This window comes from Parastagonospora nodorum (assembly GCF_000146915.1).
Source record: "Parastagonospora nodorum SN15 chromosome Unknown scaffold_21, whole genome shotgun sequence".
Taxonomy (NCBI): domain Eukaryota; kingdom Fungi; phylum Ascomycota; class Dothideomycetes; order Pleosporales; family Phaeosphaeriaceae; genus Parastagonospora; species Parastagonospora nodorum.
In genome coordinates this window covers 401,556-428,221 of record NW_001884569.1, presented here as the reverse complement: position 1 = coordinate 428,221, position 26,666 = coordinate 401,556, and the positions used below count along the sequence as shown (strand labels likewise).

Here is a 26,666-nt window from a genome sequence, read left to right as displayed (position 1 = left end):
AAGGGTTTAATGGCTGCTGTAGTAACGGCTGGGAATGTAGTGGTTGTGGTAGTAATGGCTGAGCCATCTTGGGTGTGCGAAAAGCATGTGTGGAACCATAGCTCCCCAGATCAAGATGCGCTTGTCATCCGTGCACCCCCTCTTTCTTGCATCACCTCGCTTCGAGCCACCCACGATACGTCGACGTCTTCTGTTTAAGAGTATCCACACGTTTCCTCATTCATATATTCTAGACGAAACGTATTTGTGCCGTTTCCTTCAGTGTGCTTACGAGGAGGCCGATGTGCTTGAAACACCCTACTCAAGCTGAGTTGTGCTTCGCGTCGCATCCTCCTTCAGCACCTGGATCTTAGCAATGCACTGCGAAAGGCATCGCGATCTAAGATAGATGTAGACAACAACTCAACGGACAGAACGGACCCCGCGGATCGCGTCAGCCGTGGAGAGGCGCTTCCTCTTCGCGTCGACCCTTGGCGTGACGCGCCGGACGTGGTATTTAGCAATCGTCATCCATATGCGTAGAGGGGCCTGAACGTCCACAGCGTGTCGCCATACACTACCATGTGTTACCTAGACGTCATGCTGCTGCTTTTACGACTCCCACCAAGCCACTCGGGCTCGCTGTGGTACTCTTTCTCCGACATTACATGAGCTCTGATCTCACCGTTACGTCGATCTCCACAAGCCATGTCTGCTCCACGAGTACTTCTACGTGCAGCTCGCGCTTCAAAAGCTTTACCAAATAGCAATTTTCGAGCGTCAACTCGGCCTTCATATTTTCAATCAATACCTAGAACCTTCGCAACCACACCGTTATTCAAGATGCCTGAGACTTTGCACAAAAGCGAGGTTGACGCGAAGCAAGACCCTTCCGTCGCGAAGCAATATGACAGCGAAACACCCAAAGAGCAGCAGATCAAGCAATTCTTCGAGATGGTCGACGGAAAGAAGATTGGCATGTTGAGCACATACCGAAATGGGGTTGGTAAGTAACAGCCTACACCTACCTCCTCGGCCCGAACCTGACATAGCGCAGGACCTGTCGGGCGTTCAATGGCTGTGGCAAAGCGCACCGGTCCCGACTTCCTCTTCCTCGCGAACAAGCACTCCCAAAAGTTCACCGACCTCGACCAGAACAAGGAGGTCCAGATCACCTTCCAAGACTCCAAGACACAAGACTGGATCAGCGTATCTGGCACCGCGACCGTCACCTCAAACAGTGACCCGCGTATCAAGGATGTTTGGAGTCAGCCTACTCGCGCGTGGTTCGGTGATTTGGGTGATGGAACACACACAGGCGGTCCTGAGGACCCCCGCATGACCTTGATCGAAGTCAAGAGTAAATACATCACGTACTATCTCACTGAGGTCGGCTTGTTAGGTTACGCGAAGGAGATCGTTGGTGCTGCTGTGACAGGCGGTATTGCCAACACGGGCAAGCTGAGAGAGTTGCACGAGCAGGATATTGAGAAAGCGAGGTCAATGCAGTGAGTGCTGTCAGACCTTTCGGGCATATTGTCATGTTGAGATATGTAATACACAATGGTGTAACACCTCAACATTCAAGCTTTGCGCCTCTTCTTGTTCCATGCACTTTGACATCGTCCATCTGATCATACCTCAATCTCAGCGCTGTGTGGCGTCACAGTGCAGGTGCTCTAGTTCTTCGAATAATAATATGGATTACACTACGGTAACGTTATCAATGCGGGTATCGTGACTTCAACCAATTGCGCCGGTCATGCCATCTTATCCCCTCCATACTCCATCTTGACACCAAAGGAAAAAGATCTTTGCAAATCTAAGGAATAACGGACGGGTCCTTAGGCCAGTTCGCTGCAAATGCAGTCCAGGGTGTTGCTCGCATCACCATGTTGCCCTGTGCATCTGGGGCGTACAGCTGCGGCTCGTAGCCTTGGACCGAAGCCCACGAAGTGAACATACGTCTCCAGTAACATGTAATCTGAATCAATTAGCGACTTGTTCACGCATACATTGTGAATGCAAACTTACAGCAGCGGGAGTCAAGTAGCGTCGTGCAAACGTTTCATAGCTGTTCCTCGCAATTTCCTCCGCCTCGTCATCGTGAACACGGTAGTATTCCATCGCGTCCTCCAGATTGCCAAAGTTCTTCGAGGCTTCGATGTAGTTGATATCTGGGCCAGAAAGGCGCAGGAGATGGGTGTGGAACTCCTGCCATTCGAGAGGATGTGTGATGAGTGCTGAGCGGCACAGCTGGAGGTACTTTAAGCGGCCGGAGTACGAGGTGCCTTCGGTCTGGACTGTGTACTTGTAACTAGAGTGCGGTCAGATACAGCTTGTATCCATGATCTCAGCTCACAAAACTTACCCGCAAAATTGTCGCAGATTCATGACATCTTTGGTGTGCACGTCTGTTGCGTTGTTGATCACGACAGGCTTAATGTCGCTCCATCTCTTCCCCTCACTGACGCGGACCAGCTCCTTCCGCAGCTCCGCCATTTTGATCTTGCCGCGCCAGACCACCCTGGGGTCCTTCTTGTGCCATGGCGTCTTCTTCTCGCCTTGCTCAATCTCTCTGCGAATGCTGTTCCAGCTGGGTGCGTGTGTGTAGTTCCAGCTCCAGTATGCGTAGTTGGGCATCATCCAGATGTTGTCATACTCTGGAGTATCCTTTCGTGTGTATCCAAAGAACGCGCCTTTCTCTTTAGATCGTAGTGGGAGATCGTCGAGCGAGAACGAAAACTCAATGTTTGGTATGGAGGGATCAGAGGTGGGTGCGGTCGTGATTGCGCGGTCAATCTGCGCAAGCGTACCCAGAATACGTTCACGTTCGTTGCCGTTTACTACGTAGCATTCTTCAGGCTTTCCAGCGTTGACTACAAAAAGCTGCGTGAGGTTAGTTTGAGAAGGAATTGAGACTGGTTGGAACAAACATACCTCGCCCTGGTAAATCATTACCCGCATCATACATCTGCCCTCTACGATCTCAATGTCCTGGATGTGAACTTTCCGTCCTGCTCTCCGGCTGACTGCCTTGTCTAGGCTGTAATATAGATCGGGAAACGCGGAATCGCACTGCTCGTGAGCTAGTGTATGTACATTGGCGTGGGCATCAGTCTCAAATACCCAGTCGCTGGGGGCCCAGGACGAGTAGTTGCTGCTGGATTGGCGCCATATCGACCAGAGCTGGGTCGCGATTACGAAGGAAGATATGTAAAAGAAGAGGTGTGACATAGAAATCCGGTAGCCCTTGGGAATCATGATTGCATAACGAGTGTATAAGAAACAACAACAAGAAGGATTCTCCGAGGAATAGAAAAAAGGCGTACGAAGAAAGCGGTGGTCGAGGAAACAAGAGATGGACAAGACTCGAGGAAAAGAGCAAAGACCTCACCGTCGCCCGGTGGCCCGTTGATACGGTTATCTGCCCATTACCTTTCCCAAAGCGCAGTAGTGGCGTAGAATGCGGCCAACTGGACATGTGAAGAGTGCATTACCTTGCAAGCCCCTGGCCTATCCCTACACGCCAGTCCATAGGCAGCAAGAGACAGTTGACAGCTGCGGCGTTCGGCCTATCAGAAGCTGCATCTGCGGTAAGCGCAATGCTGGCGCCCCGTGCATACGATGAAAAAAGCGTCTGCATTGAGTTCGTGATGTGGATAGGAGAAGATGCAAGTGCCACTTTAGACCCTGAGCTTGACCCGTTCCTGTATTGCCAAGGGCGCTAAGCTACTTACGTCCTTCGCTAATGGTGAGGGGTGGGCTGCTAACGAGCTTACGCATTCTGCGCTCGTAAAGACTGGATCTCGTCGTATTCTCAGACGCGTGTATACGAGGTTGGAGATGATGATTAGCGTTGGACACGGTGTGCTGAACGTGATCGACAGCGAGCCGTGAAACAACAGATTTTCTGCAGAAAAAAAAGCAATCAAGCAATGCCATGGCTGTACAAAAGTCTTGATTTAGGGAGTGCTCGAGCTTGGCGCGAAGAGCGCGGGAGCTTGAGTGGCTTGTTCTCCTGAATCTGCTGATCATTTCACATGCAGGGGTACTCGAAATACACTCGTAGCGTAGCGGCGGCGTGTGTCGGCAGTGGCAAGCCCGGGCCAATCAAACCTATCATGAAGGGCTATTTCTCCGCTGGTTTACGAAAGTGACATTTGGAATCAATCGATAAGAGGATATGTGGTCTATGGGGGGACATACTAGAGCACCCCAGCCGTTCACAGCCCTTTTTCGTTGCCATCCCTCTCAGCTCTGCCTTTCAATCACCTTCCTGACTTGTTCCTCCATTGTTTCAGGTTCCATGAATCCTATCTTGCTGTTGTCACTCTCGGGATACAATGTTTTACCCTCCGTCCATATCCGCCTCAAGGTGTACCCTGTCTTGAACGATGAGTCTGTTTCCCAAGCTTCCTTCTCTGCCTTCTTCAGCTCTTCCAGTGGCATGTAGCTCACCTCCCATGTCCCACCTATCTGCTTCTCAAAATGCTCCAGTACATCCTTAGATGTCACCGTGAATGAGTTGACCTTGAGAATGCGCTCATGCTCGCCCGTTGAAGTCTTCAATGCTGCAACGAGCAAGCGACCAACATCTTTCTCCGTTGTGAAACTGACTTGCTCCTCCCCAGTACCCAGCAGCGTGGCTTTGCGTGCTCTTACGTCAAAGGTACCGGCTTTTGGTTCTGGACTCTTTCCAAAGTATAAATCAGAGTACGGACCGGTCACGAGGTACGTGACTTTGAGCTTCTCCGTATTTTCGCGAATGTACTTGCGTACTTGCAGTTTGGGCTGGTGCGGCTTCTCGGACGCGGAAGAAGCATCATACTCGATGTCGGTTCCATACTCAGAAGGATAGAAGAAATTTATGGATGGTGAAGCTTCTGCGACCTTGATGAGGGGTATCTGAGCAAGAATAGCGTTCCGGCCTAGGGCGGAGATGACAGTATCATAGCCTGGTCGCCATCAGTGAGCTTAAGGTTTGAGTATAATCAGCCGAAACAAAACACACCTGCGCAGGCCTTTGCAACATCTTGCTCAGAATTGACGTCACCGACAATCACCTCGACTCCTTTTCTTTTCCAATCTTTAATCTCCTCTGATTTGTCATTTGCAGTAGAATTTGAAGTGAAGAAGCCGATTTTCTCGAACGACGATCGTGCGTCGTAAACTTCCTGTATGATGTGGCGTCCAATTAGGCCGGTTGCACCGAATACGAGAAGTTTCCTTGGGAGAGAATGGTCCACCATCTTGAAATTATTAGCTCGTTTGAGGTTCTGGAGGAGGAGCGGTCCTCTATATACATAGCTTCTCAATATGGTACACGTAGGGCGCGCGTCGGCCGACCAAGCAACCCGAGTGCGGGGTCGTGCGAACCAACGCCCTACAACTGATGGCTTGCTCTGTGTAAGTTCACGAATCGCGAAGTTTTAGCGAATATCTACTAACTCAGGGCGATGCCACGAATGTATGTCTTACTATTCTTTCGATTAGGATGCTGTGATCTGCTCACGATCCCCATAGTACGATATAAATGGCAGCATCCCAATAGTACCTAGCTGACTACATCGTAGGAACACCCTGAAACGATTCACCCATGCCATAGCTATCTGTTAAATCTATCATTCTTATACCTATGGACAATAACCACCCTCCCGCCTACGCCCCCTATGAGCAATGCCCACCCCCCGCCTCCGCCTCCTCCCCCTATGAGCAATACCCATCCCTCACCCCCGCCCCCCCCCTCAGGGGCCGCCGAACCCGAAATGGGTACCCTATTCCGATGTGAGTGCTCCATCTCTGCTTTCGATAGGAAAACACTAAAGAACAAAGCCCGCCGCTCGAAGTGCTTCGACGACATTCCCGCTCGATGGCGCAACCTTTGATATCTGTTCGATGCCGGAAGAGGAGCTTATATCCTATGGCAAAGTTGCTCCAGCTCTTCATTCGCTGGGTCGCACAAAAGTCGTACGACTGTCCAAAACTCTGGCCATGAAATTTGGGCCCACTGTTCTAGCCTCAGAAGGTGAGACTATGAGATACGTCGCAACGAAGTTACCGGGAGTAAGGCTACCTCGAGTTTACCGCTGTTTCAATGTCAACCAGTCTTCGCCACGTTCTGGTGTCCAAGGCTACATAGTCATGGACTACATAGACAGTCCTTCCCTGGACACATGTTGGGACGAACTCAGTCTCCGTATTCAGCAAAGTGTGGTTAAACAGGTTGCGGCTATGGTTGATCAGCTACAGTCTGTACACAGCGATCGTCCTGGCGTTATTGGCGGAGGAATATCCCATGGCAAGTGCTTCAGTATCTATGGTTCAGGACTGTTCCGAACGAAAGAAGCATTTCAGAAATGGATTGACCGAAAACTCTACCTAAGTAAGCGTTGTATGCAAACCTCGCAGAATACTACACCCCTGCAATGTCCTTACTTCGTCCTCGTTCATGGAGATCTCAGCCCTCGAAACCTCGTTCTAGATACTTGCAACCAGGTTTGGCTGATCGATTGGGAATGCGCTGGCTTTTATCCTCCAATACTCGAGGCTGCTTCTGCGAAACACCAATTTCAGTTCGAATCGTTTTCCCGGCTACTTCTACCGCTCATCTACAACAATCCTGAGGAGCTAGCGCAGTTTGAGGGATGCAGCTTTGGCATTCATCACGTTTTTAATTCCCTCCCACCAGAGATGGAATCGGAAAGCGAGCAGTAGTCTTGCCGGACCGGAGCGTTTCCCCAGCTGTGCGGGCACGTCACTCTCACTCAGCAACATCTTGAGGATTTGTCAGGAAAGCACGATCACCAAAATCAGTAAGAGCAATGGGGCTTGCTATCCTTTGCTTCATGATTGCATGCAAAGCATGGATATCTCTGCAGGTTTACTTTGTTGCGCAGTGTTTGCAATCTCCGAGTAAAGCACTTTGAAAACTGTTCAGGAATGTTCGGTTAATAGCAGCACCGCAAGCTATACCACAAATGACCTCGTTTGCATTTGACGTTTGTTAAGCTCCTAACAAACTCCTGCAGATTGTAATACAGTGCAGAGATGCACAAATACGTGAAAAACATGTCTTTCAGCTCTGGGCTCGGTTTGTTTGTGCTATGTTAGTGGCAAACACTGTGAGGATAAGCCTATATACTCAGGAATAGCAGGCTCCGACACTCCTCAGATCCAAGTAACATCAAAATGAGCGACTACGAAGACATCACAGGCGCAATGAAGGATCTAAACATTGGTGAGCTGACGCGGTACCAACCCTTGATAAACGGCTGCAACACTACTCAATCTCACGGTGGTGGAGAAGAGCTCCGCCTTGCACCTCTCATCTGGTGGGACGTCAAAACCCATCTGGACCAATCTGAGAACCCGAACGATCAGCTCAAACAGTATGCTGTTCTAGGCCACGAATCATCCGCCACATCCAACAGCGTTTACAAGCCTGTCTTACTCAACACCAACGCCCCTTGGTCTTCCTTCCTCTGCGGATCGCAAGGGAGTGGAAAGTCGCATACGCTCTCATGTATGCTAGAGAATTGCATCTTGAGCACACCGAACATTGGCAAGAATCCGCATCCTCTTGCAGGTCTCGTACTCCACTACGATGGTTCACGCGGCAGCGGAGTGTGTGAAGCAGCTTACCTCTGCTCGCAAGTCAAGACGAGGGTGCTTGTCAGCGCGAGCAACTACGGGAACCTGAAGAGCAAGTATGAGGACATGGCCAAGAAATGTGGTGGGACTATTGAAGTGCAGAAGCTGTTGATTGCCACTGATCATCTCGACACCGAGCGGGTGAAAACACTGATGGCAGTGTCGAAGGATGGGGAGATGCCTCTGTACATTCAGGTCAGTAACGAAGTTTCGCATCGCTCTTCAAATGCTAACCCCAGTCTTCTAGACACTTGTCAAAATCATTCGCGATATTGCGATTCAGAGCGGCGGAGTCGGGACCTTTGACTATGGGCGACTGAAAGAGGAGCTCAGGGATCAGATGTTCTCTGAACGACAGAATCAACCTCTAGCGCTGCGTATCGATCTTCTGGAGAGCTTCCTTGACGTCAAGCGGTCGTCGCGAAAGCCTGGATACCCGGCCCCAGCTTGGTCCAAGAGTCCCGACTATCTGAAAGGTGCTCCCGGTGAGCTTCTCATCGTGGATCTGACTGATCCAGTTGTCGACGTTGACATGGCGTGTGTTCTCTTCGACACATGTTTGTCCATATTTCTGGCTCAGACCAAGTGCGGGAAAGTTGTCGCACTCGACGAAGCGCACAACTATCTGCTCGCGGAAAATGCATCTGCGAAACAGTTCACCGGCAAACTTCTCAAGACCATACGCGAGCAGCGACATTTGGGCACGCGAATCATCATCGCAACACAAGAGCCAACTCTGGACACATCCCTGCTCGACTTATGCAGCATCACTATGGTACACCGCTGTACTAGCCCTGCATGGTTTGAAATTCTTAAGAAACATGTCGCAGCTCTATATCTCAGTAGTGGTGAAGGCGCTGATGGTGTTACGAAATCTGACCAAAAGTCGACCGATCGAACTCTATTTGCGCAGATTGTGGCGCTGAGGATTGGCGAGAGTCTACTGTTCTGCCCCACCGGTGCGATGAGGATGGAAGGTGAAAATGTTGGGAGAATGTTGGACGGCTTCATAACGTTCCGCACAAGACAGCGGCTCACTGCCGATGGTGGTGCGACCAAGCTGGCTTATGACACTTGATGGAAGGGTTCGACAAAACCACGAGCTGGTATGGTTTGAGATGCCTCGGTCCTGACATGATAAGGATATGGTTCCAAGTAGTTAAATCAGAGTCTAGTGAAACTTGAAAGCTGTTCATATGTAGACTTTCAAACAATGAGAAAGTGTGATTTGGTTCCAGTTGGTTCGAACTCGCTTCTCATAACATCTGTGCAGTACCTGAGCCAGCCGATTCTCTCGAATTGTTGCAATTCACTACCCTCTGGAAAGCAACCTTGATCTTCTATAGGCCGCAAAATCATTCCTGCAACCCAGCAGGGTTCGACATCGTCAAGTCGACCACGATTCTCTATACCAAGTACACAGAACACCATATGCTGGAGCATCACTCGTAGGTCTTCTCCAGACGACCAGAATCTGTAGTCAGCTCTGAAGTCCGCTGTTAGTGATTGGAGTGGTCCCGGACCAACTTTGTTAACGCCTCGATCCTCGAAATCATCTGGGTGTGCCGAGTGCGAACTCTCGAAAACGACCGTGTCGCATGATTTAAGGTCAGAGTATTCTCCGCTCTTGAGGATCTGACAACGTCGGACCCACGAAAGTCGTTCTTCTAGCTCTGATTCCTTCGGTCGGGTATGAATGGACAGTGTGAGAAGGATACCAGAGACTGAAAGAGCGGCAAACATTGGTTTTTCTGGCCGCTTGACGATCTCGCAAAGATGGAAAAAGTCACTCTCGTAAAAGTCTGTCCAATCGAGCTTGCTTTCAACACAAGACACCCAGGACCAGGAAGGGCTTTCCCGCGGACGTCCTATAGAGGCCGAGTGGCCCCAGATAGACCACGAAAGATCTTCCTTGAGTGATGAGACCCAGAGGCCGTGGACGTAAGGTCCTATTTTGAAAGTTCGCTGTATAAATTTGTCAAGCAGAATGAGGCAGTAGTGAAGAAATGGCATACCTGGAAATAGTTCGCCAGTCCGGCTAATGCAGGAAGCTTGTCGTTCGGATAAGTCAGTTCGCGCGTAGCATATTCGGATACTAAGCTTCGCCAGACACGTCGGTAATTTCTTTTAGGTATGGTCATGAGTATCTTGGTCCCTGAACAACCTCTGAATCGGGGTACCATGTCATGGTGACGAGGATTGAACGGCCCATAGGCTACCGAACAAGAACAGGCTACGTCTTCCATGCATTCCCATAAGAGCTCTTTGCTACCAAAGCATAGGTATCGTCGCGAAAGAAGCCGTTCTTGAAAGCACCAGCCTCTTCTCATGAGAGGCAATACTTCTTTGGCTGGAAAGTCAGCATCAGGATGGTCAATACTATGGCGCACATAAATGTTGCAAAGCTTTCCGCCAAGCTTCAGGCTGGAGCACTGTGATTTCGCGTAGGAGCCCGAGGGAAGGGAAAAGAAGCCGCCATCATCGTCGCTACTCGCACCTGCGGCCAGAGTCAAGTAAGAACTTTCATAGATCGACGCCATTATCTCGACATGTTTTTCCCAATCAGCCTGGTCATCCTGGATAATGCAAAGTGAGTCGATCCACAAGTACTGGATTCCAAGAACTCTGGAGATGTCGATCGCGTCGCTAAACGTCTTGGGCAGCTCTGAAACCGGTATACCCACCATGTTGGTAGATAGGTTGGCTTCGTACAACGTATGTTTGGAACGGATGCTGCCCCAGCAGTGAGAAAGACAAGCATAGCGCTTCGTCGTCTCCGATGACTGTATGACGAGTTTAACGAATGCTGGGTCAGAAGAGTCGACGTCAAGCAGCCTTGTAGGGGTATATGAACATCTTGCACCACATTTGGGATGATTCCGTCCGCATGCTGATAGCCAGGTTTATATATAGGACAAGCTGTGTTCGAGATGGGTACTTGGTGGTAACAAGCTTGCGACCCTAACATGCATGAACGAAGGCTCACCTAGCGGATCGTAAGCAATGACACGTCCATTTGAAATTATCTAAATGACACTGACCAGGAAGCGTGAAGACGTCTATAGCTTGACCCTCGTAGGACTCTGGAGATTCTGTGACGATGAGGACGCATAGAACATCACCGGACTTGTTAAAGTTGAGGTGCGATGCCGCCCGATCAGTGCAGCTTGGATAAACCAGCTGCCAAACTTCGCTCATCAATCTGCAGCCATCGCAACCTCCTTTGGCGGACAACATCACTTCGTCAAAGTCTTCGAGACAGACCTCATCAGGGTCTAATGAGGACTCAAACTTTGCCTCCGACCACGAGGGGTAGAAACAGATGTTGCATTCTTGAAGCGTGACATCTGGGATTTGCAGTTCAACAGAGGTATGTTCGGCCATCGAAAACCGACGTTGCAGCATTGGTGTTGAAAAGTGGCAGAGTTTCACGACGGTTGAGGAAGCGCTTTACAGGAGCCAACCACGCGCGACGTAAACACGCTAGCTGATTTTGGCCAGGGTCATTTTCCTGTGGCTGAACAGTCCGTTAAAAAAACACTTCACATAACTATACTGTAGCATAGGGATACGCTAGGTACGTTGGGACTACAGAATAGCATTAGTACAAAATAAATGACCAGTAATGTTTCTGCCCTTCCACCACTTCTTATGAACTCTGTCTTACGCTGACTTGTTCTAACCAGTCCACAGCGTTGGACCCGGCGGCTGATAGTCGCCTGGGTTAGACACGTACTTGCCCAAGTCTACCAATATTCCTGGATCAGTGCTTTTGTAGGCTCCTGGCAGAGCAGCAAGTGGACTTGGCTGACCACTGCCTCCGTCCGTTATTTTGACTTGCGTACAGCTCAAGTAGAACTGCGCCTTGTTCGCTTGCATTGCCATATGCAGAGCGATGTGCTCGACGCGAAGGAGATAGTCGCCATCAGGGACAGTGACCGGGATGGTTGTGTTGGGCGTTTTGTACTCATCTGGAGCTAGTGTCAATTATTTCGAGATGTTGAGAAGCTCGAAGTGAAGACTCACTTTGTCCTGGCCAGCTCATTTGCTTTTGCGCGTTGACGCTCGGCTTTGTTGTGCTGAATCTGAACCATACTGCGCCACTGCCATCCCAAGTCTTGACATCCGCGCCGGCCGGGACTTTGGCTAGATAGTACTGCGTTGGCCCAGGGTGGTTCACCTGTTGCGTGGAGATGTAATGAATGTTGGCCCCGGCGGGTACAGTCATGACGTTTGCGGCATTTTTCGATGAGTAGCAGCGTATGTCAGCGACTGTAGGGTTTTCGATGCCTTGCTTCGTGTTTGCGTTTTTCGTCTGGCGTGTCGCTGACCAGTCTTTCTCTTCACTTTTCCCGTTCACTACCAGACGAGGAAAGGTATCTAGGATCTAGGATCAGCAGTAGCGACTTACTGTTTGATAGACTTACAGTGGGCTTGTACTGTCGTTATGGCTAGCAGAAGAACTTTGATGAGCTGCATCGTGGTCAATTGTGAGTATTGCCACAAACCTTCTTACCATCAGGGTGCTTTTATGTAGAAGCAGCGAGCATGTGTTCACAACACTATACAAAGCGTCTTGGGGACTTGAGCTGTATATTGGTCTGGTTATTTACACTCTTTCATCGGCCTATAGCGTCTTCCAGTGATATTAGCGAACTACGATTTCATGACCGTGACCAATCAATACCACTATTCAGTACAAGTGACTGCCGGAGTCATCTACGGGACTTGCTCATCTGCCTGCTGTAGCACCTTGGGTGGAGGCATGACTGCATCTCCACTCTTTGATTGGAGAGCGACATTTGATCTCAAATCACAAACAGGCACTCAGAGAGGGAAAGGCAAGGTGGCTGGCGATCCAAAATCACCCTCAAAAGGAAAAGTTGATTTTCCCTATAACGCTAATCATTACAAAAAGCTTTCAAAGACGAACAGAACGTTGAGCTTGTGGCTGATTTCCAAATCCGACTAGTGCATAAGGCGGAACTCGGGGTGCCTGTAGCCCAGATCTTTGATCTGAGCTGGAGTGGCATTGAGACGATGATCGCGCTTGCCGAGATCACGCTGCTTATTCTCCCACTTGCAGTACACAATTCCGCCAAGTGCTAGAATGAAGACACAGATCTGACCGCAAAGGTTAATAGTATGGCCAGTTGGGTATTTCGGAGCATCAGTCGATATGTAAGTCCTATAAAGCGTTAACTGATGTTGACATCTTTCTCGTTCGATTGGAAGACTTACCAAGTGGATAGGATACCACCAGCTGTTCCAAGTGTGACAACGTACGCCGTTGACACAGATCGTATGGCTGGGCCCGCTGCATTATTCGCCGCCCACGCCAGGAAGCCAGGACCTCCAGGGAACGCGCCAATCGTGATCAAGAAAATCCCGCCGTAGCGTAGGTTAGGGTCGGTACCCCATCGCATGATGGCGAAGCCCGCGATAGCAGGCAGCGTGAAGATGGCAAGGTAGATACCACGGCGGTTTGTCTTATCTGACACGAATGCGACTGCGATGGCAATAACACAAGCGCAGACATAGGGTGGCACAGAGTACAGCTGAGCCTTTGTAGCTGTCCATCCGAGGTCTTTCAAGATCGTAGGCTACCGATGTCAGCAATTGGAATTGGATGACAGAGAATAACTTACCATGAAAAGGGAGATACCCTGAACTGTAATGTTGATAAAAAAGAAGCCCAAGGCGCAGAAGTAGTTGGTAATGTTCATCATGGCACGCTTGACGTGGTGAACCTCTACCTTCTCGTTCTCATCTGCACCAGTCTTTGAAATGAGCCTCTGAGTTGCAATCATGCGTTCGCGCTCGTTCAAGAACCAGCATTCTTGAGGGCTGCGGGGCATTAAGAAAGGAGAAGCAATGCCGACGAGCACAGTGAAGAGACCCTCGAAGAAGAAGATGTTGCGCCATTCGTGGATGCGCATGGAGCCAATGCCCCATTCAGGAATCTTAGCAAGACCAGTGGCAAGGAGACCACCAAAAGCGCCTGCCATCGAAGCCGCAGAGACGTAGATACCGATTCGGAAGAGCAACTCGTTACGCTTGTAAAAGCAAGTAATGAAGAAAGCTAAACCACTAGTCGAAAATTAGCATCATCTGCGAGTGTAGAAAGGAGCTTACTTACGGCATAACACCTCCTTCAAAAACACCAAGGAAAGCTCGGGCGACCAGCAAGCCTGCAAAGCTATGCACGAAAGCAGTGCACAGGGAGACGAAACCGAAACCAAGTACCAACATGGGTAGGTAGTATTTGGGTCCAAGAAGTTTCAGCAGAATGTTGCTAGGCACCTCAACGAACATGTATACGATGTAGAACACTGATGTGACCCAGTTGAATCGCACACCAGTGTTCAGGCCGAGGTCCCTGCCCATGCCTTGGATACGGGCATTTCCGATGTTTGTTCTGATAGACATGGTTCAGCAATTGACTCCATTCGCCGGACGAGCTTATCTTACCGGTCAAGGAAGCAAAGGAGGTATAGAAAGGTTGTCAGTGGCACGATAACCCTGTCAAGCTTGCGGCGAACAGCCGTTTCCTCCTCTTCAGTCCAGGTGAATTCATTAGTGGATCGATCGCTGCTGTTGGCGTCCTCGTCTAGACGTATACATTAGCTTGATGGTGTTTCTTGGGTATCAAGACAACATACAAATAACGTTGTCTCCTTTCTCCAAAGTCACGGGGTTCCGCTCGTGGCTGATTTCAGTGGTCGTCATGCTGGGCGTCTTCGAAGATACTGAGAAGAATGCAAGAGTCAGAAGCGCGAATTTTCGCGGGTGTTGAGCTGTGGCCCCACACGTTCCTTTCCGAAATCTGGGGAGAGAAATCCGGGGAGGAACACTGGCGATATAAGAATGGAGGTGAGCCGTTACGGACTGTCTCGCGACAGCACTACCAATAGCAATTGAGGCGTCGTAGATGGTGTGGAAGAGGGAATCGGCAGTTGCGTAAAGGCCATCCAAGGTCGTCCATCCGGACTATGGCCTTTTCTAGAGCACGCTCCACTTTGCTCTATTCCTCCTTTGATATGGCGGATTGATTGCGCAAGGGCACTTCATGTCGCAGAGGTTTTACCGAGTCCACAGAAGCCCACTAATCTGCACGGCCATGCTCCAACGGCTCTCTCTTTGGTTGGCACATCGCGGGGCCGTCTTGGCTAACATGGGACGAGTCGTGAAGGTTGCATGGGTGGCGAAGCCGAGGACTCGCGCGGCGGTCATTTCATGACGCCTCTGCTTGGCAAGCGGGACGGAGGGTCTCATGTCTCCACGGCAAGTACAGCGACTTCGGCAGATGATAGCGACAACGATGCTTCGACAGCTCTGCTTTGCGAAGTAGGAAAAAGCGTCCCGCCAGCTAAAGACTGGCGTAAGAAACGAACTGCTCAAATGAACGGGCCGGACGCGGTCAGACGGCCGGCGCAATCGGTATTTTACCCACAGGCTTATTAGCATCAGGTAAACGAAGTCCTCAACATCAGCTCCAAAAAGTTGGATCAATACAGTACCTTCTGCATCTGCACATGGGTGCATGCATGGAGCAGATACAAGGCTACTGATTGGGCATGGGTTCACCTTCCAACAAAAATGACTCGGCGACAATTTTCCATGCACGTAGCATCGATTTCTCACTCATGCACATTCCAGGTTATGTTCACTCCGGGTAGGCTAGATAGCTAGCTAGCTCGAGAGGTCCGGCTCATTATCATCTTGATTGCTTTGTGATGGAGCATGTTGAAGAGCCGCGACGTTGTTATTGAAGTGGAAAGGTGGGGCTCAAGTGTCCTGAACTTGGTGATCAAGCATGAACAGCTGGCTCGTAAGCGGTTCCTGATGCATCGGGATATCCTCGTCGGAAAGCGGGCGTGTTACACGGTAAGGCTGATTAATGGTGGTGAGCTGGAGAGGTCTTTGCAGCACAGCATGCAAGTGCGCAAGTGCCAAGCCGACTGGACCTAGGTAGGTGTGCAACCCAACCTCTACAGATCGCTCTCACTATGCACCGTTGTTGCAATAAACGGCCAAACTCCAGTGGAGCTTGAGAAATATCTCTAGATATGTTTCCTCTTCTCGCAGTCACGAATGCGAGGTTGCGTCGACCGAAAGTATACGTGCTTGCTATCACCGAGACACTGGTCCGACGTCATGCAACTATAGCGCAAGTCGGAGTCCGTGAATCCAGAGCGGTGATCCTATAGAACTATGGACTAATTACACAGTACCCTTTACGCCTTCCTAGAGCACATGACAACATTCCGTCTGCGTTTTCTCAACTTGTCTGAGATGTGTCACATTAACTGCAACAATGGAGCTAATCGTACATCAATTCGGTTCGCTGCAGGGTAAGCCTAAGCCTGATGGTCCCAATAGTTCGGTAGGCGTGGAACTTGGGCTGAAACTTAATTCTGGACGGCAGTTATAAGTTCAAGGGTACGATGAGCCTCATCCTCGGTTCGGGTAATACGATTCGGTTCTTCATCACGTGAGTTACGCCTGAAGCTATGGGTGTTGAATACGGCAGTGGGAATTCGTAACATCATGCAATAAGCAGTTAACAAGTTATATGCTAGTGGGGTTTCCGTTCTCCTTCTCACCTAAGTATTGAGTACCGCTTTTCTCATCCGAATGATATTCGCTTTCGTCACAGTCTGCCGCGTAGCCGGCGACTCCACCTCCAGCAGGCTTGAAGCTTCAAAGTTGCGTAATTGTCAGTTTGATTGTGTTTCTCGTGTTACTCACGGCTAGACGATACGGCTCTCTTGATCTGCTCAGCACATCTCCCCATCAAATGTCTCCTTCTGCGATCACTATCGCTAAGCATCTCGGTTGTTGTCAGAGGTATCTGTCCTGTGCCCAGCCCTCAAGCTCCGGCCAAGAAAGGATACCTATTCCCTCTTGGTCTAGAAGTGCCGCCTTGGTGGCTACGGTCACGCTTCTCATGCAACTCTTTCAATCATGTCATTCCGAGCATCGCACTGAGTCTTGAGACCGGCACCCTGGTTCCTAAGTTTACGTATTCTCATACGACATTCACAACTTATCATGACTATTTTGCATGCCAGCATATATGCTCAGTTCAGGTGTCGCAGGTGAGTTTTCGAGTGACATGTCAATGAAAGCTGTCGGTGGGCTTCAATTCCAGCTTCAAGCCTTGCTTCAAAGGAGGTGGATCAACACGCTGTCCGTTACCAGCCTGCTTGTTCCTAGCAATGAATGACAAATCTTCATCCATCCATATCAAACTCTCACCTCCTGGACCTCGAAAACCGCAACCAACCATCACAAGGAACGAAGCACTACTACATGTGCACTACTCACCCAGTTCTCTACCGCTGTCGGCACCCCAAAACGACCCACATCCACAAACTTCCTGGCGACGAATGCAACGATCCTAGCATTCCCGGCAAACCCTGGGTTCTCGAAAAGGAGTGTCCTTCACGCAGGCGCAATACGCAGAAAGTCAACAACGAGGCTGAGGGGACGAGCATCACAAAATCGAACGGGCAGACGAAGGCATACGAGGTTCATGAGAAAAAATGTAGTGAGCAAGGCCAGGTGTATTGAAAGGAAGCTACCATAGGCGAGCGGCCTGGTCAGTGAAAGAGAACAGGGCCCGGCCCGATAGGTGCAAACGTTGCAGTGGAAAGCGGAATATAACAAACGAGCTGATCTCTGAACACATGGCTGAATTCAATTGATGCCACGTTTCCGAACCAAGCGCAATATATGGTCTGTATTATGTATGCGATTTCCAAATGTCCTTACTTACCAAGGACATATCACCATTATCATGCAGACATGCTGCGCCGCCTTCACATTCTACACCATTGAAAATGAAGACTCACACGCAGCTTCAATCACAAATCCGCAATCAAGCAGCCAAATCACCCCCTTGAAGTCAACCCCCTCACCCACAACTCTCCTCAGTCATAATCATCTGCTGCATGAATTTGCTCCACCTCTCGCAGCCTCTTTCTCCACACGCCTCTCGGCACAACAAATATCACAGCACCACCATACTACTACAGATCACAACGATATGTGTGTAAACCACATCCAGTTTCTCTGTGGCCACGACGTCATGCGGAAGCCTTTCGGCTGCGAGGACCCCGCATGCAATAGGCTCAGATACGAGAGGCAGTAGCGCAAGTATTGGGTATGCAAGGTGGATGATGAGGAGAGGGAGGCGAAGGAGAAGAAGTGAGAATGTTAGTGGAAGGACTGCGTTGAAATCGTAAGATATTTGTGGGGAAATGCAAAATGCACACTTTGATCAGTGCCGATGCCGTAATATGAGAATGCAGTTCATTTCGCCAACTATAATACCGTAATCATGGTGAAAGTAAGGATATCATGTTTATTCCATGCCGTTTATGCAAATCTCTCCAGACCACCACACTCCCTCACCCCCTCACATGCTCCTGCAGCAATCCTACGTGCTAGAGTTCTTCTCGCGCAAGAAAGCCTCCACATTCTTCTCCTGAATCGCATCAATCTTCTCATCTATCTCCTTCTCCTGCGGACTCTTCGCGCGCACCGGCTCCTCGACCTTCTCCTCTGTCTCCTTGTTGCCTGTCACGGCACCAACGACGGTTCCTGCGACCGCGCCGACAGTCGAAGTGACCGTTGCGGATGCGGAGGCGGCGGCGGCTTTTGCTTGGTCGACGTAGCCTGGGGCTGCGGGCTGTTCTGGCTCGGGGAGGGGCATTTCCTTGGGTGCCTGGCCAATGGTGTTGGGCTCCATTGTCACCGTCTTATCGCCATGGCCATGGTCGTTGATTGCCGCGTGCGGTGTGCCGTCTGCGAGCTGGCCGGATGCATGTGTTTGGTCTTGCTGCGCGTACCGTGTTTCTGATGTGCCTTGCCTGATGGGCAGAGTGAACTGTTCTGGCGCGGTGGGTGAAACGATCGAGGGTGGGTTCGAGGCGGAGGGAGTGCTTGAAGGTGGGGTTTCGTCGGTGTTCTCGCCGGCGTCAGGAGGGTGCGTTGCTGAGCCGACTGTGGTGAGAGGGTCGCCCTTCTCGAAGGCTGGTGTGTTCGGGTATGGTCCCGTCTTCCATCCGACTGGCTTTGGGATGGTGAAGACCAATCTCCGCCTGGGCTGTCCGTTCTCGCTGCCCACACCCCACGCTTGCATTGCGCCATCAGGACCCTCTTCCCACCGAATCGGTCCGATGGGGAATGTGTTCTTGCCGTTCTGAGTGTCTGGGTTCTCCCACTTGAGCACTTCGTCAATCGCAGGTTCTATGTTGGGCATGGAACCCCATTCAAAGTCAAGTCCGCCGCCGTACTTCTTGGGAATGTTGTCGTGGTCGACGTATTGCAGAAGAGTGCTGTAGACGTTTGCGGGAGAGAGAATGAAGATCTTGGAAACTGTGATTGGGTCGAACCATCGCTTGACCCAGCCCCAGACGGTCGGGAAGAACCCAGGTGCGCCCACGATCTGTCTCGAGTCAGTAATCTCTTCTTCTTTCCACATGGGTGACTGTCCAACATACAAATATTCTGTCTAGTGTCTCGGGGTAATGTGCCGTCGCCAGAACAGAAGCATCTTGCATGTGGTTCTTCAGATTCCAGAACTGCTTCAGTCCAACTCCACTGATATCTACGATGTTGTTGCTCTGCGATATCGGGGTTTCGGGGTGGCTGCGCGGGACCATGGAGCACAGCGGCGTCACATATCTGGTCAACGACTCATACAGGGCGAAGAGTCGCACGTTCTTGGTCAAGACACCAGGGACCGTGGTCTTGGATTTGGCGAGGTTCTTCTCGTATGCGGAAATGTTCTTGGTGTTCAGCGGCGCGACTTCGAAGAGGAAGAGCGGAATGCCGCGCTTGTCGCGTCGGCCGAGCCATTGGGGGTACTACGAGGCTGTCAGATGTGACAACCCAAGGCGTAAGCAGACTCCATACCAAACGGCGCGTTTGCTCGAACTCCTCTATCTCGATAGTTTCGAAGATCTGGTCCAACTTGTTCTCTTTCCGCCAGTCTTCCGTGTCTTTGAACTGTTTGAATGCTTCTTGGGGTACAAAACGACGTGCGCGCAGGTATCGACTATCAGGCTGTCAGTGCCCCGCAGGTGCGCGCCTCAAGCTTCAAATTTGGCATACAGCAGGGTCTCGTCGTCATGGCTGGCAGCCTTCCCACCGGCGGCTGGCGTGTAGTACTTCTGCTCCAGGCAAATTTGCTTGAACGCGTCCAGCTTCTCTTGCTGGTTTTCTGTGAGATGTGAAAGATGCCCAGCAGGATATTGCATCGACTCGATGCGCTGGAGTTCCGCCATGATCGCGAATAGGTAGGCAGAAGTTGGAGATAGGTACTAGGGGTATCGTGCAGGTGAAGAGTCACAAAAACGAAATATGTGTGTTCCTAGGGCGTCATCGTGTCTATGTTATGCGGCGGATAGCGGCAGTGATGTCAGTTAGCGGCGCGGCTGCATCGGCCTCACAAACAGCGACGTTCGGAACGACCATTGGCAATCCGGACCAACAATGGATGAGATGAGGCGCCCGCTGTGGCTACTGCTGACTGTTGGCTTGGGTGCCTTTCGCAAGCATTGTTCACGAAAGGATCTTGCTCTGACACGGAACGTGGAAGTCATCTCCGCCGCGTTCCGGAGCCGGGCAAAAATCAGTTGCTGAGGTTAGCGGGAGCGAGGTGATGGATCTCCGTAGTCTCTGTCACTTTGTACCACAAGAATTTAGAGACGGGGAGTATCCCAAAGTATATATTATTGGCAAGAACTGACTATTGCTTGTACAAGCTAGTGTGACGGGCATAGCGCGACCATGGCGTGGATATGTCCGAGAAAGCCAGCCTGTTTGACTGCGTACTAGACAATAAGACAGAGTGCATCTTGCAGTAAACGTGGCTGCACAGTAGCATCAACATATCAAATGTGTCCGTCTCAAGGTGCGCTATCGCGCTATCTGGATGCCGCGGCAGTAGATTAGATAAGCGAGAGCGATGAGCGCATCGTTCGTTGTCACTCACATTACCCAGCGTTGACGACATTTGCCCTCGGAAGCGAATGTATCGCCATTCACATCAACTTACCATTATTACTGTAGCCTGAGTCTCCTCGCCAGTCACTAATTACTGACCCCGTACTTGAACAAAGTGTAGACTCTGTACATCTCACAATGCCTCCGCGATCTTTCACAGACCTGCCAACTGAGATATTGGAAAGCATCTTCCTCAACCTCGACCCATACTCTCTGATATCCGTCTCGCAAACGAACAAGCCTATCAAGCAGATCAGCGCCGACTCGCCCATCGTGTGGCGGCACTTGTGCCAGACGGAGTTCAAGACATGGGACGCACGCCACAACATTGCCGCAAAGCTTGCTGGCCCACTGTCAGATGTTGAATGGCGGTCACTGTACATTCAGAAATCGATAGTTGGAACACGAACGAGGGAACTGTTGAACCACATCGTGCACACACAGCACCAGCGAATAAGATGCATCAATGAGATTGCAGACTATGGATACGATGCGAAAGAGGCGTTGTTGCGGGAATTGAATTGTCCAGACAGTGCTTCGGATGTACTGGCGAGACGATACTACGCGAATGCTATTCTGGAGCGTATACATCGCGAAGTTGCGATCCGGGCCTGGACGGACCTGCATGACAATAAAGATGTGCCACTCGAGCGGGCACTAGGCGCATTTGATGTGTTTGCACGAGTTGGAGAAGAGGTGGACATGGATGTTATCGAAGGTGCTATCGATCAACTCGCCAAGGGGGTGGTTGACCAGTACCCTGACTTTGGCAACTTAAGTCCGCGGGTGAAGGCCTCGACACTTGCCACCTACCTCCGTGATCAGGGCTTCAGAGGGGTACCAGACTCATCCTACCGTGCTCTTGCCAACTCATTCATAGGCTTGGTACTTGCATCTGCCACTCATCAGTCTCTGCCGCTCATTTCAGTTGCCATATACTGTGCGCTTGCTCGTCGCGTAGGCCTGGATGCTCGGCCTTGCGGCTTCCTGTACCACGTCTACACGCTTGTTTATGCTCCACCGAACCACAATCTCGATGGAAAGTACAAGCCTTCGAGCTCTTCTCAGCTCGAATACATGTACCTTGACCCATTTCGCTCTTCTGACGAAGTGCAACTGGGCGATCTTCAACGCGTGCTGCGAGATAGGGGTGTACCACAAGCGGAGCAAAAGCACTTTCTCACCGATACAACAACCAGGGAAATGGTGTTGCGGACAGCACGTAATATCATGAACTCAGTCCAGACGATCCGACAAACCGAGGCAGGACTACGTGGCATTCAGGCCTCATGGCTCAACTACACACCCGACATGGACAATGCCTACTACGCGACCATCTGGGCGATGATGGTTCTTGGCCCTGCGCATGAAGTCCCTGGTCCTACCTCCACAAGTCGCAGGCGCCAGTATCTGCCCTATCTCCTCGAACACTTCCAGACGCACTTTCCGTGGGACGTCACGCTGCTCGAGCAATACGTCATCCCCATGTTCTACAACCAACCTGAGGGACAGCGCTTGCTGCAATTCGTCCAGTCCATGCATCAAGTTGATGCAATGCGGAAGCCTGTTTTGCAGCGCGATGAGAGGACTGCGAATGTAAAGTTCAAGATTGGACAGCTGTTCCAGCACAGACGGTACCACTACGAAGGAATCGTTACCGGTTGGGATGTCAGCTGCGATGCCGGAGAAGAGTGGATCCAGAACATGGACGTTGATCACTTGCCCAAGGGGAGGAACCAGGCATTCTATCATGTGCTGTAAGTACTGATATGCGCTATATCCAATGACTTCTACTAATTGAGAACAGAGTCTGTGACAAATCGGTCCGCTACGTCGCCGAAGAGAACATCGAGCCCATGCCTCCATATACTGAACCCTCAGAAGGTATCATGAAGCTTGCGGGCCGCCACTTCAAGCGCTGGGATGGAGATGCGCACATTTTCGTGAGTAACGTTCGCGACGAATACCCCGATGACTGAGAAGCTTGCTTGTCAGGATGTCATGGCGGAATTCTTCGGGTTACAGACCTGACTAAAGGAATAGGTTGGATACGTGCCGGGATGGAACTTTTCGGCGGACTTTGACGTTGGACTATGAGAGGATCGCAAGGAATGTTTAGGTTAGGTTACGAAAATGATGTTCCCATGTTCACTAGACGGTTGGTTCTTTGCTTTTGTGATTTGCTTCTTCTTCGCCGTGTCATAAAAGGATTGACTCACAACTCGGCTTCAACAAGGCGATCCATTTCTGTGCCCACCAGTTGTCGCATGACACCTCTGAAAAAGCTATTGCTCGAAAGATAATTCCTGGAGCGGCTTTCGAGAAGTGTGAAAAAGCTGCTCGTACCATTCGCCCCTGTCCCAACATTTCGGCGAATCAGACGCCGCGCTCCCTACAAATTCTGCAAGTGGCAATAATGTTGAGTGAAGTTAGCTGTGTATTAGTATATAAAGCATAGTCCTGCTGTTTTGTAAGGCCATTAAGCAATATACGCTCATCGTCAAAAATGTAAAACATTTTTGTTGTTGCATCTCATTGTCTCCACACGTTCTCACAGCGACGACTAATGCCAGCCCCTCCCTCCCTAGCACCACGCACCCCTCTTTGCATCATCCTTCCGATTCGCCAAACTTCCCTACGTCACATGCCCCTCTTTGCGCGTTCCACAGCACCCAAATCCGCTTCCAGTCACGCCCTATCCCATTTCATTTGTCCAGCATAATAATCCCAAGAATTCGTTATCTCTCCATCAATCAAACACACCATCCGCTTACTAAGCCTAAGCGTGCATCTTCGATGGTCTAGGTTAGTTCTCTTCCTAGTCCGCTCACACGAAGACATCTAACCGTGTTCCAGTGGTCATGATTTCCGGTTCGTAACTTGCCTGTGCAGTTCATCTGGGACGTCACCTAACTGTGAAATAGCTTGTCAAGACTTGTCTAACAAGCGCGGGAGACCGGGGTTGTAAGTTGATTCAAAACTCGTTGGTTCGAATTGTGTTCCTGACATTCCTCAGCGATTCCCCGTCGGAGAGTCATATGCTACAAGCATCCTTTTTTTGGTGTCTTTTTAGACGTGGGCAGGAGTGGGGGGGGGGGGGGCAGGAAGGCGGGGTTGGGATGTTTTTGGCTAAGTGCGTGACGTAGGTAGGTAAGACGCAGGGAGGGATGATTGGCCTCGAGGGAGGCTGGGCATTTGAGGTAAGGCAGGAGGTTTTTTTGTCCAAGTCCGGATGGTTCACTTTCATGGCAAATTGATTGCTTGATATTTCATGTTTATGTGTTTGTATTGCTGCTATTCCATCACTGAATCTCTAATACCCTCAGCACATCCTCGAGATCCTCGCTGTCCACCACCTTATCCCTCCACACTTCCTCGCTGACGCGCTCCGATTCAGCAAGCAAGCTGAAATTCGGACTCGCCTCGACTTTCAGCCACTTGAAGTCATCAATCTCGCTCCAGTGATTCGCGCTTTGTAAGGTGGCTGGACTAGCAAACATGTCTGGCATGGGCGCAAACCGCACGTTTTCACAATCTTCGATGATGGGCCGACTTGCCGAGTGCAGGTATATGTCGACTTTCTTCGAGCCGTGCATGCGGAACTGTCTTGTTGGTACCACGAGGACACTATTCTCAACATCTGTGATGTGAACGGCGCCTGCGACTTGGCCGCATATTATGACCGAGTCCTTGATATTCTTCAGGTATAATGCGGAGAATGGCGCGTTGGAAGTAGCGGCTGAGAGATCGATCACGCAGCGGCTTAAATTCGAGATGGTGCCTGAGCTTGTGGCATGTGACGCTGCAGCTGGTAGCTTCAGGTGCAGGTTGTGATGGTTGGTTATGGTGACCTTGGTTGCTTGAGACAAGGACGGCCTTCGCACACCAGGTCCGTCTTGTATACCGTCCGCGATATCCTCGGTGTGTTCTGTAGGTACCGGCTGTTTCGCATTCTCGTTTGGTTTCGACACTCTCAAGGACGCGCTGTTCGATGCATCGGCTGTGGTTGACGTAGCGAGCTTCGAGGATTCCGTTGCACCAGCTGTCGAGCTAGCGGGCGCGTTCTTGCGTGCCTTGAACGAGAACTTCTTCGGCGGATTGAAAGAGTTACGCGCAGTTTGCAGCTGTTCCGCGAGGCCCTTGATTTTCTAATCATGTCAGCTCGGTCCCAACGACAAGCAACACAGGTGTGCGTACTTGGCTGTAGCTTCGTTGATCGTAGGCCGGTATGTAGCTCGCAGCGTCTTTGACATCGTGGGAGAGTCGATCTATGCCAGCTAGGCAGTCGTCGATTGCTTTGCTGCGCTCGCTTCCAGATGGCGACAGCGTGTTGAGTCGTTCAATTTGCTCACGCAACGCTGATTTGGTCAGCCATAGAACTCGACTTTGGGTCGCAAGATATACCGGTGAGTTCGGTTTGGAAGTCGCGATAGAAGCGCTCCTTTAACCCAAGTTCACCTTGCGACTGTGGGGCCGCCATTATGTGCAGTAGGCGGAGGTATAGGGTTGCTCGCTCGAGGACTATGTGAACATATCTAGCTCTAGGGGCTACGCGTAAACTGGTCGGATGTCTGATCAAGGATGAGATGTTGCAGGTGAGACCGTGGAGTTATCTAGCGAACTGGTGGGGTGAAGAAGGAAACAGCCTGGACGGCCGGCGAAGACGACATGATTGCGCCAAACCAGATTCCCACGAGCAACTCAGCGTGCTACTGAGGGTGATAGCTTATTAGTGTATGCTTACGCTCGAGCATTGGATCGGCGAACTTCAGCAAGGTGAGTAAATGTCTTGTTCGTAGAAGCTACCCCGCAGTTCTTCGTACCATCAGGGATCGCGCGCTCACGTGTCAACTCATTGCACTTTCGTAACGCGCATGCGAAGAGCGTGCCGGAACATTCAATGCATGCGTTGTGCTGGTAAGAAATTTGGATACTGGTGTTCTCGCCTGCACACGCTATCCTGGACGATACTGCAACGTACCCGCAAAATATAGGGCACAGCTGGAAGCAATGGGCAACGCACTTTGGATGATATATACATACACGAGTCTGAACTGGCCGGAGGTCCTCTATGGACGACTCGAGGTGGACCATTGGCTGCTGAACTATAAGAAAATGGCGAATCGGTGCATCTAGCTTGTCTCCTGCGCGGCCTTGACATCGATGCCGTACTTGTCCATCAACCGCTGTCGCCTCCTCTCTTCGTGGCCAGGCGCATAGATTCCTGCACATGTCAGTCGTATGCCTGTCGGAGACAATATCGGTATGCTTACCTCGACCCTCGCCCAGCTGTTCAATGGTTTCGGAGAGTGGCCGCCTGCGTAACTTCTTTGCAGCCTCCCTGCGCTCGACCTCCTCCTCATCTGTCTCTGCTGTTGCGCCCCTCCAGCCGTTGGTGTAGCGGAATGCAGTCATGGCGACGGAGGTAGCAGCTCCAGCACCGAGCATGAATGGAAGGCTTCGCTCTGATTATTGTTAGCATGGGCCTGGATGGGAAGATGATGCACGTACTGTAGACGCCGAGACCCATGCCTCCTACGAATCCCGCAACGGCCTCGCTGTAGCAGTCGTCCTTCTGTCGCAAGTTGCTAGTCGCGTCTTTTGTGAACTGGTATGCGGCTCCCACTCCGGCTGTACATTCAATTAGCCCATATCCTCCCCCAACATCCCTGTGTATTCTCCCACGCACCGTACAGGGCAATTATGCCTCCCGACCGGGTGATGATGCCCATGGCTCCGACATTCTGCTTGCGTAGGGTGTTCTGCACACCGGCTACGATGGCGCCGACGGCCGTCAGTTGGAGGGTCGTGCTCGCCGTGTTTGCGAGCGCATCCTGGGCGTGGAAGGTGGGCGTTTGGTCGGCCATGGCGGGCGAATTGGGCGTCGATGTCTTCCTGCGAGCGCGCACGACGGTGGTGAGGTTGGCTCCGAATGGCTTGGCGAGCAAAGTGCGCTAAGCCACAAGCATGCCACCTGCATCATCGGCTGCTTTGGTCGCAACTCCCTCGAGACTTCG

General features: G+C 51.0%; 13 protein-coding genes across 13 annotated transcripts; 4 read left to right on the top strand and 9 right to left on the bottom strand.

Moving 5' to 3' along the window:
- Nucleotides 1–402: 402 nt before the first annotated feature.
- On the bottom strand, nucleotides 403–689 carry SNOG_12134 (hypothetical protein; the record flags this gene model as incomplete). The annotated part of the gene is made up of 2 exons (XM_001802314.1): nucleotides 403–556; nucleotides 577–689. The coding sequence occupies 2 exons, from the start codon at nucleotides 687–689 to the stop codon at nucleotides 403–405; spliced, it is 267 nt and encodes an 88-aa protein (XP_001802366.1).
- Nucleotides 690–822: 133 nt separating this feature from the next.
- SNOG_12133 (hypothetical protein) lies at nucleotides 823–1,491 on the top strand (the record flags this gene model as incomplete). Its single annotated transcript, XM_001802313.1, has 2 exons — nucleotides 823–985; nucleotides 1,037–1,491. The coding sequence occupies 2 exons, from the start codon at nucleotides 823–825 to the stop codon at nucleotides 1,489–1,491; spliced, it is 618 nt and encodes a 205-aa protein (XP_001802365.1).
- A 310-nt stretch (nucleotides 1,492–1,801) lies between these two features.
- SNOG_12132 (hypothetical protein) lies at nucleotides 1,802–3,243 on the bottom strand (the record flags this gene model as incomplete). The annotated part of the gene is made up of 4 exons (XM_001802312.1): nucleotides 1,802–1,963; nucleotides 2,014–2,296; nucleotides 2,351–2,868; nucleotides 2,920–3,243. The coding sequence occupies 4 exons, from the start codon at nucleotides 3,241–3,243 to the stop codon at nucleotides 1,802–1,804; spliced, it is 1,287 nt and encodes a 428-aa protein (XP_001802364.1).
- A 990-nt stretch (nucleotides 3,244–4,233) lies between these two features.
- SNOG_12131 (hypothetical protein) lies at nucleotides 4,234–5,231 on the bottom strand (the record flags this gene model as incomplete). Its single annotated transcript, XM_001802311.1, has 2 exons — nucleotides 4,234–4,937; nucleotides 4,994–5,231. 2 exons carry the CDS (start codon nucleotides 5,229–5,231, stop codon nucleotides 4,234–4,236), a joined length of 942 nt encoding a protein of 313 aa, XP_001802363.1.
- Nucleotides 5,232–5,298: 67 nt separating this feature from the next.
- On the top strand, nucleotides 5,299–6,696 carry SNOG_12130 (hypothetical protein; the record flags this gene model as incomplete). The annotated part of the gene is made up of 4 exons (XM_001802310.1): nucleotides 5,299–5,388; nucleotides 5,588–5,766; nucleotides 5,808–6,364; nucleotides 6,464–6,696. The coding sequence occupies 4 exons, from the start codon at nucleotides 5,299–5,301 to the stop codon at nucleotides 6,694–6,696; spliced, it is 1,059 nt and encodes a 352-aa protein (XP_001802362.1).
- A 474-nt stretch (nucleotides 6,697–7,170) lies between these two features.
- On the top strand, nucleotides 7,171–8,710 carry SNOG_12129 (hypothetical protein; the record flags this gene model as incomplete). Its single annotated transcript, XM_001802309.1, has 2 exons — nucleotides 7,171–7,827; nucleotides 7,880–8,710. 2 exons carry the CDS (start codon nucleotides 7,171–7,173, stop codon nucleotides 8,708–8,710), a joined length of 1,488 nt encoding a protein of 495 aa, XP_001802361.1.
- A 128-nt stretch (nucleotides 8,711–8,838) lies between these two features.
- Nucleotides 8,839–10,319, bottom strand: SNOG_12128 (hypothetical protein; the record flags this gene model as incomplete). The annotated part of the gene is made up of 3 exons (XM_001802308.1): nucleotides 8,839–9,597; nucleotides 9,648–9,727; nucleotides 10,013–10,319. 3 exons carry the CDS (start codon nucleotides 10,317–10,319, stop codon nucleotides 8,839–8,841), a joined length of 1,146 nt encoding a protein of 381 aa, XP_001802360.1.
- Nucleotides 10,320–11,378: 1,059 nt separating this feature from the next.
- On the bottom strand, nucleotides 11,379–12,111 carry SNOG_12127 (hypothetical protein; the record flags this gene model as incomplete). Its single annotated transcript, XM_001802307.1, has 4 exons — nucleotides 11,379–11,446; nucleotides 11,478–11,603; nucleotides 11,659–11,991; nucleotides 12,060–12,111. 4 exons carry the CDS (start codon nucleotides 12,109–12,111, stop codon nucleotides 11,379–11,381), a joined length of 579 nt encoding a protein of 192 aa, XP_001802359.1.
- Nucleotides 12,112–12,600: 489 nt separating this feature from the next.
- SNOG_12126 (hypothetical protein) lies at nucleotides 12,601–14,361 on the bottom strand (the record flags this gene model as incomplete). Its single annotated transcript, XM_001802306.1, has 6 exons — nucleotides 12,601–12,820; nucleotides 12,874–13,235; nucleotides 13,281–13,722; nucleotides 13,772–14,050; nucleotides 14,104–14,242; nucleotides 14,295–14,361. The coding sequence occupies 6 exons, from the start codon at nucleotides 14,359–14,361 to the stop codon at nucleotides 12,601–12,603; spliced, it is 1,509 nt and encodes a 502-aa protein (XP_001802358.1).
- Nucleotides 14,362–17,932: 3,571 nt separating this feature from the next.
- SNOG_12124 (hypothetical protein) lies at nucleotides 17,933–19,928 on the bottom strand (the record flags this gene model as incomplete). The annotated part of the gene is made up of 4 exons (XM_001802305.1): nucleotides 17,933–19,087; nucleotides 19,143–19,508; nucleotides 19,558–19,699; nucleotides 19,756–19,928. The coding sequence occupies 4 exons, from the start codon at nucleotides 19,926–19,928 to the stop codon at nucleotides 18,077–18,079; spliced, it is 1,692 nt and encodes a 563-aa protein (XP_001802357.1). The 3' UTR covers nucleotides 17,933–18,076.
- Nucleotides 19,929–20,787: 859 nt separating this feature from the next.
- Nucleotides 20,788–22,628, top strand: SNOG_12123 (hypothetical protein; the record flags this gene model as incomplete). The annotated part of the gene is made up of 2 exons (XM_001802304.1): nucleotides 20,788–22,406; nucleotides 22,457–22,628. 2 exons carry the CDS (start codon nucleotides 20,788–20,790, stop codon nucleotides 22,626–22,628), a joined length of 1,791 nt encoding a protein of 596 aa, XP_001802356.1.
- Nucleotides 22,629–23,951: 1,323 nt separating this feature from the next.
- On the bottom strand, nucleotides 23,952–24,902 carry SNOG_12122 (hypothetical protein; the record flags this gene model as incomplete). Its single annotated transcript, XM_001802303.1, has 2 exons — nucleotides 23,952–24,792; nucleotides 24,847–24,902. The coding sequence occupies 2 exons, from the start codon at nucleotides 24,900–24,902 to the stop codon at nucleotides 23,952–23,954; spliced, it is 897 nt and encodes a 298-aa protein (XP_001802355.1).
- A 622-nt stretch (nucleotides 24,903–25,524) lies between these two features.
- SNOG_12121 (hypothetical protein) lies at nucleotides 25,525–26,531 on the bottom strand. The gene is made up of 4 exons (XM_001802302.1): nucleotides 26,339–26,531; nucleotides 26,161–26,280; nucleotides 25,923–26,114; nucleotides 25,525–25,873 (listed from the first exon to the last, which is right to left on the bottom strand). The coding sequence occupies exons 1-4, from the start codon at nucleotides 26,514–26,516 to the stop codon at nucleotides 25,782–25,784; spliced, it is 582 nt and encodes a 193-aa protein (XP_001802354.1). The 5' UTR covers nucleotides 26,517–26,531; the 3' UTR covers nucleotides 25,525–25,781.
- Nucleotides 26,532–26,666: the final 135 nt, after the last annotated feature.